Source organism: Ranitomeya variabilis, chromosome 1, assembly GCF_051348905.1.
Source record: "Ranitomeya variabilis isolate aRanVar5 chromosome 1, aRanVar5.hap1, whole genome shotgun sequence".
NCBI classification, from domain to species: domain Eukaryota; kingdom Metazoa; phylum Chordata; class Amphibia; order Anura; family Dendrobatidae; genus Ranitomeya; species Ranitomeya variabilis.
Window position 1 is genome coordinate 483,856,940 of NC_135232.1, and position 12,774 is coordinate 483,869,713.

The 12,774-nt window shown below is 43.0% G+C and overlaps 1 protein-coding gene across 1 annotated transcript in view; it reads right to left on the reverse strand.

The window, feature by feature from the left end:
- Positions 1-885: 885 nt before the first annotated feature.
- Positions 886-12,774, reverse strand: part of MELK (maternal embryonic leucine zipper kinase) — a 47,524-nt gene continuing 35,635 nt past the window's right edge. The window contains exons 13-18 of the mRNA XM_077251672.1: positions 6,675-6,812; positions 6,168-6,375; positions 4,666-4,753; positions 3,381-3,549; positions 3,156-3,259; positions 886-1,281 (exon numbers count right to left, since the gene is read on the reverse strand). Of these exons, the coding sequence (XP_077107787.1) occupies positions 1,095-1,281; positions 3,156-3,259; positions 3,381-3,549; positions 4,666-4,753; positions 6,168-6,375; positions 6,675-6,812 (894 nt within the window). The 3' untranslated portion in view covers positions 886-1,094. The remainder of the gene's footprint in view (positions 1,282-3,155; positions 3,260-3,380; positions 3,550-4,665; positions 4,754-6,167; positions 6,376-6,674; positions 6,813-12,774) is intronic.

Sequence of the window (12,774 nt, forward strand, 5' to 3'; positions counted from 1 at the left end):
AAGCAAAAAGCTGTCACAGGGTACAAAGAATTCTGCTAATCAGTGGGAAGGGAATATGTAAGTAAGCTCATGAATATGCTTCACTACCAGGCAGAAGGATTACTAGTCCTCTAGTGATAATCTCCTGCTGATAAAACAGTGATTGTATCAAAACAAACTACAGTTAGAAACTCCGTAAGTGAGAAATGGCTGGAAATAACCTTGTGCATAGATACAGAGCCTTTCTGTCTGTTCCCTTTCCCGATCCCCTCTCTATAGAGTATACTGGACAGTGTCCCCTGAGCAAGACTGACTTGCGCTGATTCTTCACAGTGGATAACAAATGCAGGGGGGGAAGTCCAATAAAAAAGACTAAAAGTGGGAAATTAAGCAGATTTCTCTGATACAGCATTAACATTTTTTTATTTTTTTTTAAACTTTTAGGTTAAAAATTGGATTGTTTTTCATTGCATTTCTACAAAAATACTATATACACAAGTAAAAAAAGGCCTCCCTGGTACGACAAGGATACTTATGTGAAGGCTTCGATGACCTTTCAAAGGAGATTAGCAATAGGCATTCGGAGTTCTGATCATTACCCGTTGGTCCTAGGCCGAAGTAATGAATTTACATTTCATTACAAAGCATTCAGCTTCATGGCATTTTTGTTGACTAAAGAACACATTTATTGGAGTCAATCCTATTTTCCTCGACATATGAGCATACAGTTTAACTCTAGTAACCACAGCTGTGGCTTAATTAACGACCTCAATAAATCCTACTTAAGAACCACAGACAGCAAAAGAATTATGCAAATTTGCTGACACCCATGTCCTAGGAAACATTCCACGTTCGGGGAATTTCCGCTGCTCTATCCGTGTGACATGATAATGAAATACTCAAATATAAGGTTAAAAATTGTTTTATTTTAAATGTAACATACAAACATTTAAAAAATTCACAATTAAAAGACAAATGACACTTAGACTTTACAGTTATTCACATGATTATGTACCAGCGGCCAAATCTCCAATATTACTTTACAGACTATGATACAGGACAGGAATAGTTCTAGTGAAAGTCTATGTACACGGCGAGACAATTCTGTGTAGTAGTTAGACCACAGTAACCTTGCAGCTGGAAAGAATGTCTTCTACTAGTCTCTTGTATACCCAGGCATCACCTTTAAGCCGCTGTCTTCGGATCCCTACGAGATCTGGCTTGTTTACTTGACACACTTCTAGTTCAAACTGCATGGTCACCTTCCCAAAGTCCGACTGCGTTTTGCATTTCAAAGTATACCTGAAATTCCAAACGTGTGACGAGTTATTGTGCGATCTGTATATTACCACAGTGTACAGTATACGGCTTCCATGGTGGCACCTCGGGATATATACACAATTCTTGCATCACAGCTCTCCTTGGGGGCGGCTTTTGGTAAAGCTAGATACTACTACACTGATACCTACCTTTAGGATTCACCAACGCCAGAGATCTTGTACTAAAATGTTATTCCCATCTTCAGACGAGTATTGTTGGGGAAACAAGGACTTTGCGATTCAGAGCACAGGGGCCCCAGGCAGCTATATGGGGCCCCAGGCAGAGCACATGGGGCCCCAGGCAGAGCACATGGGGCCCCAGGCAGAGCACATGGGGCCCCAGGCAGAGCACATGGGGCCCCAGGCAGAGCACATGGGGCCCCAGGCAGAGCACATGGGGCCCCAGGCAGAGCACATGGGGCCCCAGGCAGAGCACATGGGGCCCCAGGCAGAGCACATGGGGCCCCAGGCAGAGCACATGGGGCCCCAGGCAGAGCACATGGGGCCCCAGGCAGAGCACAGGGGCCCCAGGCAGAGCACAGGGGCCCCAGGCAGAGCACAGGGGCCCCAGGCAGAGCACAGGGGCCCCAGGCAGAGCACAGGGGCCCCAGGCAGAGCACAGGGGCCCCAGGCAGCATATGGGGCCCCAGGCAGAGCACAGGGGCCCCAGGCAGAGCACAGGGGCCCCAGGCAGAGCACAGGGGCCCCAGGCAGCATATGGGGCCCCAGGCAGAGCACAGGGGCCCCAGGCAGCATATGGGGCCCCAGGCAGCATATGGGGCCCCAGGCAGAGCACAGCGATATTTTGGACCACTGTGCGGTGTTTCAGACCCCCTGTGTGATGTCTGGGGCCCTGTTCTTAAGTATATTAAAGATTAAAGTAACGTATATTAAAGTATATTATAGATCAAATTTGACACGTTTATGAGCACCATTGAGTGATATACTCAAGAATGACATAATTTTTCAACATTTTATGGTTTCAAACTGTAAACACTCAGTTTTTTTTACTTCAACCAGAAAACCTTAACGGTTCATAAAAAACTTGACTGTTCAGGATATGATAAAAGTCATAGTATTCTGAATCTTTAACTTATAAAGATACCTTTACATGGGGTGATTATTGGTTCCAGAGAGGCTTTCAGCCGATAATCGTACACATGGCTGGTGACAGGACAATACAATATAAACGTTCAAAGGTAAACACTGATAACATTAAAATCTAATATATAATTGCCTAGAATACTACTTCCGGCAATTTGTGCCAACTTCCGTGGCTTTGTCCGGAGATAAGTGACGTCACCAGCGTCCTACACCCGCTCAGGGTGGACAAAGATATATGCCTTCGTGGTGCGCGGCACTTTTCTGATTGGTCGCTCGCGGCAGGCGGCAACCAATCAGAAATGTGCCGTACTGTCAAGAATTGTCAAGAGCTGGTGAGTGCAGCCATTTTTTGTTCTCTTACTATTATTTATTAATTGTATTCTTACATTTGAATAAATAAAGTATATATGGATTCTAGACTCCCGAATCTTTAGAATCGGGCTGCCATCTAGTTAATAATTGTATATACGAGCACAAGGTGTGTGTGTGTGTGTGTGTGTGTGTGTGTGTGTGTGTGTGTGTGTGTGTGTGTGTGTGTGTGTGTGTGTGTGTGTGTGTGTGTGTGTGTGTGTGTGTGTGTGTGTGTATATATATATATACACACACACACACACCAAAAAGTAGTAATAGGGAAATCTTATTTCTACACGTTTGAGTGGCATATATAGATCATGAGAATTTTTTTTTTTTTTAATATACATGTCTCATTTGAGACCATATTTCTTGATTAAACAAATTAACCGACCACCTTACCCCTTCTGTACATAGTCGACATTCTTCTGGGGCAGCACTCTGACTATTTCATTTAGCAGCAGGTCAGGACTCAGCATATTGGTCATGGTTACATTGTAGTGAGCCTGTAAGAGTATACAACAAATTAAACATTAATGGTCGCTGTATATTTTCTATATTTATTAGAATAGAAGTCCAAAAAAAAAAAAAAAAACACAAATTCACATCAGAAAACAGAAGTTTTACCCTGAGCTTTCGAGGTCCATCTCTTGCATATCCTTTCCGTTTGCTCGGTGTTAACATAGTGATTACTTTATCAAGTCCTCTTTCCAGGCTTCCAAATACCTTTGTTCCTTTTTTCTTCTGGGCACCATCCAGATGTGCTTGATTCAAGTCCAAATCTACTGAGCGACAGCTGGAAAAAAAAAGAAAAAAAAAGTTTATAGCCATGCAAGTCAGATATCCTCATCTTATTGCCATGTAGCACCACCTAGTGGACAAACTGAAGTACTACATGCAGCCAAAAGGTTTTCACATAGTTCAAAAGGAATAGAAAAAGTAACATTACAGGTCTTGGAAAATGAAGAAGAATTAAGCTTTCTTTACAAAATCTTCACAATCTCCATTTCTTCCTCCCACTAAACAAAACTATATGCAAGTTTTATATAGTCATAATTGTACTGTCCTGGAGAATGATTTGGAGTAATTTTTTACTGTACAATGAATGCCGTAAAAACAAAAAAAACCTAAGAAAAGTATAGCAGAATTCCTTTAGCAGCAATGGACATTCAGAAGTAGTGAGAGTTCCTGCTGCTGTGTCTTTCTCCGAATGTCTGTTACTGCCAAAGGAAGTCTGGAGGAAGCACTGTGGTCATCGCTGGAACAGTGCCGGCACTAAAAGAGAGTGCAGGTGGTTATTTTATACTGGGGAACAAATATAGCTATTAAGAAGGGGGTTATCCGAGTAGTGTACAATCCCTTTAAGGATGGAGCAAATTTTGGTTAACACTGTCTAGTCTACCACAGTGGGTCATGCTGTATGAAATCTGACGCAACATTACACCATCTGCGGTGGAAATGTGCACAACCTTTTGTTTTCCTCAACTTTGTGCGGAAATTTGCACCTACATTTTGGTGCACTGGGGTGTAAGTTGGGCTATGACCCTTTCCCACAAGGCAAAGCTCCCATTTCAGAGAGGGGAGATGAAAGTGTGTAAAACAGATGTGAACCAAGGTCTGTACACTTGTTTTTTTGCACAATTCTGGCACATTTATTGTAGCAAACCTCCACCATTGGGTCTTAAAAAGGGGAAGTTCTCCAACTTGCACAACAGTTCCTGTAGTGACCAGGATTCCAACTAGCAGCTGTTCTCATTAGTAATCTCCAGTCACTTATCTCCAGTCCTCCTTGAGGGGACGCTGGGGCCATGAACACTTACACAGCGCCCATAGACCTCCACGCACCAGTAGACCACCATATGGAAGACTCAGATCTTACACATGCTGTAGCCACAGATATGTACTCACTCACCGTCTTTCAGGACTTATTGAAGGGTTCATTTCGCTGCTTGTCTCCATCACTTTTTTAATAGGGGTTTCTTTTTTGGCTGAATTTTTCTCTATAATAAAACAGGACACAAAACGGACGCTATATTAACTCAACAACAGGTAAAGGGCGAGGAAATAAAAACAAAATTAAAAAAAAAAAAAAAAAAAGCACATTTTAAATTCTGTTTTTTCCCTGCCAAGAGGTGAGTTTTCAGTGCAGAATTCTCTGCTGCATATACCCTTATAACGGAAAGCAAAAATAAAATGTCGTTTCAATTGATTTTTTCTCTAGCCTTCTGCTATAGAGACAAATCTGCATATGCGGCTTTCCATAGAAACTTTGTACAAAAAAAAAAAAGTCTCTACTGTAAATCTGTCTTGCCCTTAAAGCAGGGACGTGGAGTCAGAATCGGTGTTCAATTTTTTTATTTTTTTTTTTACTATTTTTATTAAATGTTCACATAAAATTTAACTTACAAAGTTACTTAGATGCTTACATTCTTAAAGTGAATATCAAAGCAATACATTAAATTGCCATAACCTTCAATCAGAATTTCCACTGATATCTTTTTGTTGGAGTTGGTATAAAATAGACAGACTCCTAAAATATATAATACATTGGGTTCACTAGTTCAGTGCAGGATGAACTGTAAATGTCTTCATAATAACTTGGGAAAGTTAGGAAATGCCCTATAAATGTCTGCTCTGTTCCTGATGTAAGGATCTCTGGGCTTTTAGTAGAGATGAATCGGTGCTGCACTTTATGTACATGCTCATTAGTCGGAGTCGGGGAGATTGAGGAACCGGAGGGTTGGCTTTCCCTGATGAATCGTGACCTAGGTGTTCTGATGTCTTTCTATCATAGCCAGAATTAACTTGAATCCAACAGAAAAGCCTATGTAGCCCTAAGTCCTTAGAGCAGGGTACGAGCCTGTTGCTGGGTTATAGATTTCCCTTACTCTGACCCACTTTTTTTTGGGAAATCCTAATCACTACATACCAGAAAAACACCCCACTAGACCTTCTATTTTGGGGATTTTCTGGTTTAGCAATGGCATTTTGGCCATTGTCAAACTGGCTCTGATAATTTAAGAGTTATTGCGAGTTAGAATCAGAAAACGAGGTCAGGGGGTGCCTAATGGATCGCACCACTTGGTAGATACCAATATCGTGAGAATATTACCCCTTTCAACCGTAGGTGGTGTTAATGTTATTGTTTTACCAGATAGTGCTGCTATATGCTGTATATGGATTCAGTGTAGCGGAATTTCATCACTACTTAGTATCTAGGTACTGCATTCATTCTATTAGTTACACTACTATGAATTATAGTTGATACATGTAAATATTAGTAAACAGCAGCATGCATATCGTCATCTGAAAAATGTGCATCTAAGTACACAAAACATTTGCGGCTGTTGCTAGTTGCAAGAATGGGGGGGAAAAAAAAAAGAAAAAAAAAAAAAAAAAAACACACACAGCTACCTTTTCCTGGTGGCAGAACATTGGTGTTGGTAAGGATTCCCTTAGTAACTGGAGTCCATGGTGCTGGATGCAAAAAGAGGCCTTCATTTTTTGATAGCTTGGCATCAGAGTTTTCTTTATCCTCCTTTTGTTTTACTTGAGTCTTTTGCTCCATTGGTGTTGAAGGCGCAGAACCCACACTATTGAACTCGGCACGAAGTTTAGTGCGCTACATATACAGGAACAAGTCAGCATAGGCACAAGATACGCAGTTACCCATTACACAGTTCTACGTCAGGTTCACTTACAAAATGAGACATTTCTTAATGATTTTGATCTCTTAAAATTCAAATCTCACTGAATTTTTATAGTTGGCCCTAGTTTCTGTGATATTCGAATCTTCCCTCTTACTGCTACATATAAATTAATAAAATCAACAAAATGTCCAATCATCGGTTTTTCTTCATTTACAAAGAGAAAGAAAAAAAATATATATATATACACATACACACATAGCCATTTCCATACCTCTTTCATGGTGATCATTTCTGCACTACTGTATGTGCAGTCTTCATAAAAGAGCTCGTCATCAGAGAACTCCATGGATCCAAATACATATGGAAGTTCACCGGTTTCAACCTCATCGAAACTCAACTTGTTTCGAGCCTATTAGAAGAATATAATAAAATACAAAAAAATAAAATTGTAAGATGATTATGCCACAAAGTCTGTCTAACCAAACTTTTACTAACTTTGTTATTTTGTAACACTTGTGATGGTCCAGCCCAACTAATAATATTATAAGAATGGATAGGGCGACTATAAAATCTGACAATCAGCTACTACTGTTCTAGCGGCCTGTACTAGCAGTGGAAGCATCAGGAAAACATCCAACGACAAGACAACTACAGACAATCATAGGGCTCAGTGGTCTTTAAACAGAAGGATGTCCTCATTACTGGTGGATCCACAGGGGTGACAGGAATCCTGTTTGCCAGTTTGTTATTTTCACCCTACCCATACTTGTGGTAACCATTTAAAATTAGGACTTAGGACAACTTCTAATTACTGTTGATCCGTGTGTATCCAGGTCAAGAGATCTACAATGATTACTCAAAGTAATCAGAAGAAGTCAAGAATGCTTAGGTACAAGCTGAGCAGTTTGGAATAAAAATTACACAGTTGGAGATACAATATAAAATTAGATGTATTTTACACACACACACACACACACACACACACACACACACACTCTCTCTATCATAGTCAGCATAAGTGACTTATAATAAGTGAACATAAAGACACAACAGGAAACATTTCCCCTCCTGTCTGCTTTATCACAGGAGTGAACTGTGGCATCACTAGTCTTGTGAGTTCATCATAAATCGGCCAGTTGTGGGGCTCCTACATCACCAAATTGATTTATGATGAGCTCAGAGGGGTGGAGAAGGCAGAAACACTCAATCCAGTGTTACCTCAGGCAAGGAAGTGTGCAACCTAACACAAACTGTCATCTGCGTGCACACTTACCATAAGTGACTTATGCTTCCTCCCCTAACCAGGAGCTGTGAAGTGGGCAGACCATAAAATGGCGCAGCTCTCCCTGTATTTGCATGGGTTTTCCTCCCACTCTCCAAAAACCTACTGCTCATAAGTAATCTAGATTGTGAACACCAATGGGGAAAGGGCCGATAACGTCTGTAAAGCGCAGTGAAATTGAGAGCAAATAAAAAAAAAGTTCCTATGCGGAGATTTAAAATTATAAAACTTGTTATTCCAAGAACTACTGATTAAAAAGTTACTTGACATCATTACAGCAGAAGAATTAGTTAGTTCACTTGGATATTCGTATACTCAGAAGTCCATAACAAATTTGGAGTTACCCCATCGCCTCCATATTTTCCGATCTGATACAGCTGTCAGAAAATCAAAGATGCCTGCTGTTATTCTAGGAGACTAGCAACTTATGGCTCAGGACCATAGAGTGAGGCTATGTGCACCAGTCAGGATTTCTTGCAGAAATTTCCTGAGCAAAACCGGACATTTTCTGCAAGAAATCAGCATGCGGTTTTTCGCTTTTTTTCCAGAGCTTCCCAATGCATTAAATAGCGGGAAAAATGTGAAAAATCTGCAAAATTAATGAACATGCTGCTTTTTTTTTTTTTTTAACGGAAAAAACGCGTCATGTGCATAAAAATTGCAGAATGCATTATAATTGATGGGATGCACATGTATGTGTTTAATGCGTTTTTATAGCGGAAAACGAGAAGGGGAAAAAAAAAAAAAAAAAGCAAAAAATCCTGAATGTGTGCACACAGCCTGAGCTGTGCGTGTATATATACAGTCATAGCCGAAAGTGTTGGCACCATTGAAATTGTTCCAGAAAATGAAGTATTTCTCCCAGACAACAATTGCAATTACACATGCTTATTTCCTTTGTGTATTGGAACAACACAGAAAACTGCAAACTGGACACAATTTTCACACAAAACTCCAAATACGGGCCAGACAAAGTTGTTAGCCCCTTTCCAAAATTGTGGGTAAACTGTCATGGATCCGTATATTTGTCAGGACAATGACCTCACAATGTCCCGGTTGTGGGCTGGACTTAGCCCTTCATAATTTTAGGAAATCCCAATTTTTGTAATGACTTATCACAGAGCAATCACAGAAGGTCGAGACAGGTGTCATCTTTCATATCGGGATTTTAGCTACGCTTAGAGACTAAACGTGGCTTACCTGCTGGTGGTTGTTATATGATCCCTATGGATTTGCAGCTTTTTGGTGGGGATTATAGTTATGAGAAAACGTGTATTTTTGGCCTTGTTATCCCGGTGCCAACAATGTAAGTCTCATTAATATTGGATGTATAGAAAATCCAATATTCCATATTTTCTCCTGGAGCCATAATGTCTGCTCTGTCACCACGATGCTTTGTAAAAGGTGTAATTTCTTCTTTGATCCACTCCAGGCCCTAACAAGGCCTTCTCCTGTCTATGTGGCGGCAATAGACTTCTTTTGACGCTACCTGGACATAGAGAGGGATCCTTGCAGTTTAATTAATCTGCTTCACATAGCTGTATCACTGCCATTTTGCATAAAGACAGCTGTGATTGCCATCTCCCAGCTCTTCGGGACAAAAGGTAGATAAAAGGAAAAAAAGGGAGGAGGGGGGGGGGGGGGTTAACGGGACATGAGGGACCTCAAGTATGCTTAATATTTTCTTTAACCCCTCCCCCTTTTTTGAGGTGGCATATTAACAGATCGCCCCTTAAGTGTACCTTATGGCATATGGCACACCCTTCCTGGATCCCATAATACACTCTCCGTTGGGGATTTGGAGTTGGGCTTCTCCAGGGGGCAACTCAGCGTCTTCCGACAGGTCTGGGACTCCTGGTTAGGGGTAGCCTAATGTGACGATAAGGTCCCAAACTTACAGAAACCCTCTGGGACCTGTTCGGGGGTCAATCACTGGTCCTGTTATCCCACTTCATGAGTCCGGAAGACAGGACGCTTCCTGCATTCTGGGCTCTCTGGCCACGGGTGACAACTCCTGGACAGGCTGTCTCCCTGGGGGGATAACATTTTTCTATTTCTGACAGGCTGCGAGACACACCTGCCCACTACTCTGACCAACTCTGGGTACAAATTTTCCCACCCATCTGACAGGCTAGGGGTACCTTTACCCAATCCTCCTGACAGACAGTGAGACACATTTCCCTCACCCTACCCGGCTGTAGGACATAGCCCCAGCCCATCCAGGATGTGGGAAGGTAACACCTTCTCTGGCCTCCTTTTTATCTTAGAGGCTTTACTAACTGTGGGGCAGCTACCACTGGCCATGTCATGGTGCATTGTGCCATTGATCAGCTGCACGGGACCACCTTCCTTATGATCCCAGTGCTTCTCCCCATCCTGTCCCATTACCTCAGGAGCTGTGCCAATCATGGGCCAGCTACCACCGGCCTTGTCGCAGTCCGTGGTGACACTGGTCAGCTGCATGGGACCACATGCTTCCATCGCCCTTCGCACTTATGCTGGCTCCTTTTAGGGGATCCTCAGCAGCATCACCACGCAGTGTGATGTGGCCGAGTTCTCCTGTACCACAACACATTTTTATTATGCATCACATTCACACTTGCATGACATTACATATCAGATCTGGGAGGGTTGTCAAGGATGTTTCAGGCAACCAACCGTCCCAGATCAGTTCCCAATAGAACATTTGCGGGGAGATTCTCTGACACCCCCACTTCACTTATCCAATTCCCCGCACTGCAATCCAGAAAAACCTGGGCCATCGGTAAGAGACAGTGAACACCCCCCAAAACCGGTGACAGTCAGTCTTCCCAGGAATGAGTCCCTGCAGTAACAAATTCGGGGCGCACGAGAGTTCATTCTGCACCAGTATCTTTAAGCCCAACAGTAATGGTGTTGCCAACAGTAACTGATTGCAAACTCATGGGCTCTCCCAACCGCCACACCCACAAAAAGAATGGCTACACTGGGCCCTGGGGCTCAGGTGTGGGGTTCACTGGGCAGACAAGGCTGATGTGAGTTGTATGCAGGCCGGGTGCTGGAAGATGGGGCAGGATCCCCCGAGGACCGGCTGGCAGGGACACTGGGGGGTAGTTGTCGGCTTACCCCATTTCCAGCCGACGACAGCTGAATTCCGCACCTCAGGTGTATGGTTGGCCTCATAGGTATATGCGATCTGTGCTGCCTTGGTGGCTTCCAGTTCAGCACAAACTGTCGCACCTCAATGGGACAAAGATGAAGAAATTGTTCTTTCCCCATCAGATTCTTCAATTCCTCAATAGGTAGCAATTGACAGTCCCTTGACTCACTGCTCAGAGGTGGTTCTGAGCCCATCCACCACATCACTGTAGCTGTCATGTGGTCCACGTTGGAGGGCTCAGAACTTTTTCCAGTAGACCTCAGGAGTCAGCTGATACCTTCCTTAAGGCCTGCTTGATTGCCTCAGTCTCCATCTTGGTCTCGAGGGAGAGAAACAAACACCTCCAGAGATTTTCCTCTAAACCCTGGAGTTAAATATCGGGCCCACTGGCCCTCAGGCAGCTGATACTGTCTGCAAGCTTTTTCAAACCCCCACAGAAATATGTCTAAGTCCCCTTCCTTGTCTATCAGAGGAAAAGGCTTGGGACGGGGTTTTAAAGCAATTGGCGTTGCTGGACTCACTGCTGTATGGGGAAGATCTCTGCCCCTGGATTTGGGTTAACTCCAGCTGGCACTGTCGCTCTTCCCACTACCGCTTGGCTTGTCTCTCTTTATCGCTCCTCCCGCTCAGCCAGAGCCCGTCGGTGTTGCTGAATCAGCAGGAGACGTCCCTCACGATAGTCTGCGTTGAGTTGCTCCAAGGCCATCTGCAGGAGGGTTGCGAGTATAGCTGGCATTTACCAGTTGTACTTCTGCAACAGCGCCACCTGCGCTTGGGCTGGATTCGCTGTCATCAAGGCTCTGGTGACGGACTAATTCTGTGGCACCTAGCTACTGTCATTTGGTGCCTGGTTTTGCCAGTGGAGTCAATCCTTGGTCTGCTGATTATGCCAAGACTCTCCCATTGTAGCCATAATTGCCAAATAAAAGAGAAGACAGAAAAGCCAAGAGAAGGGGAGGGTGTAACAGCTACATGTACAGTAATGTCCCAGATAACTTCAAATATTGGCCAGGCAAAACGGTTAACCCCTTTTCCAAATTGTGTGCAAACAACTGTTTCAAGCATGTAATGCTTGTTCAAACTCCCCTGTGGCAAGTAGCAGGTGTGGGCAACATGAAAACCACACCTGAAACCAAACAAAAAGGGGAGAAGTGGACTAAATTTTTGTAGTGAGTGCCACACTAAGCATGGAGCATAGAAAGATGAGAAGAGAACTGTCTGAGGACATTAGAATAAAAAAAAAAAAATTGAACAATATCAACAATCTCCAGAGAATTTGATGTTCCTTTGTCCACAGTGTGCAACATAAGCAAGAAACGCAGGATAGTCCGGATGGTGCATAAACAGCCCCAATCAAGTTCCAAAGAAATCCAAGCTGTCCTGAAGGCTCAAGGTGCAGTGTCAGCACAAAACATCCATCAACATTTGAATGAAATGAAACGCTAATGGCAGGAGATCAAGGGTGTACCCACTGACTACACAGACATAAAAAGCTACACTGCAGTTTGCAAAAATGTACGCGAGTAAACCAAAAATCTTTCTGGGAAAGCATGTGGAGGATAGAGGAGACCAAAATAGAGCTTTTTGGTAAAGCACATCATTCTACTGTATATCCAAAACCAAATGAGACTTACAAAGAAAACAGTACTTACAGTCAAATATAGTGGAGGTGCAAAAGTGTCTTGCTGCCTCTGGCACTGGGTGCTTTGACTGTGCGCAAGGCTTTGTGAAATCTGAAGACACGCGCAGGAGAGTTCTGAAGTGAACAGCAATGGTTCAATGGAGAAAAAAAAAAAAAAAAAAAAAGAAGAAAAGGACCAGCACATAAGACTAGTGTGAACAAACGCCAATAAAAAAAGGGCGCCCTTTTTTCCTAAGGCAGCAATGTTTTAGAGTAATCCTTCTTTGCATATTGTGGTGCAACCTTTGTTGTGACCAGCAATGGGTCCG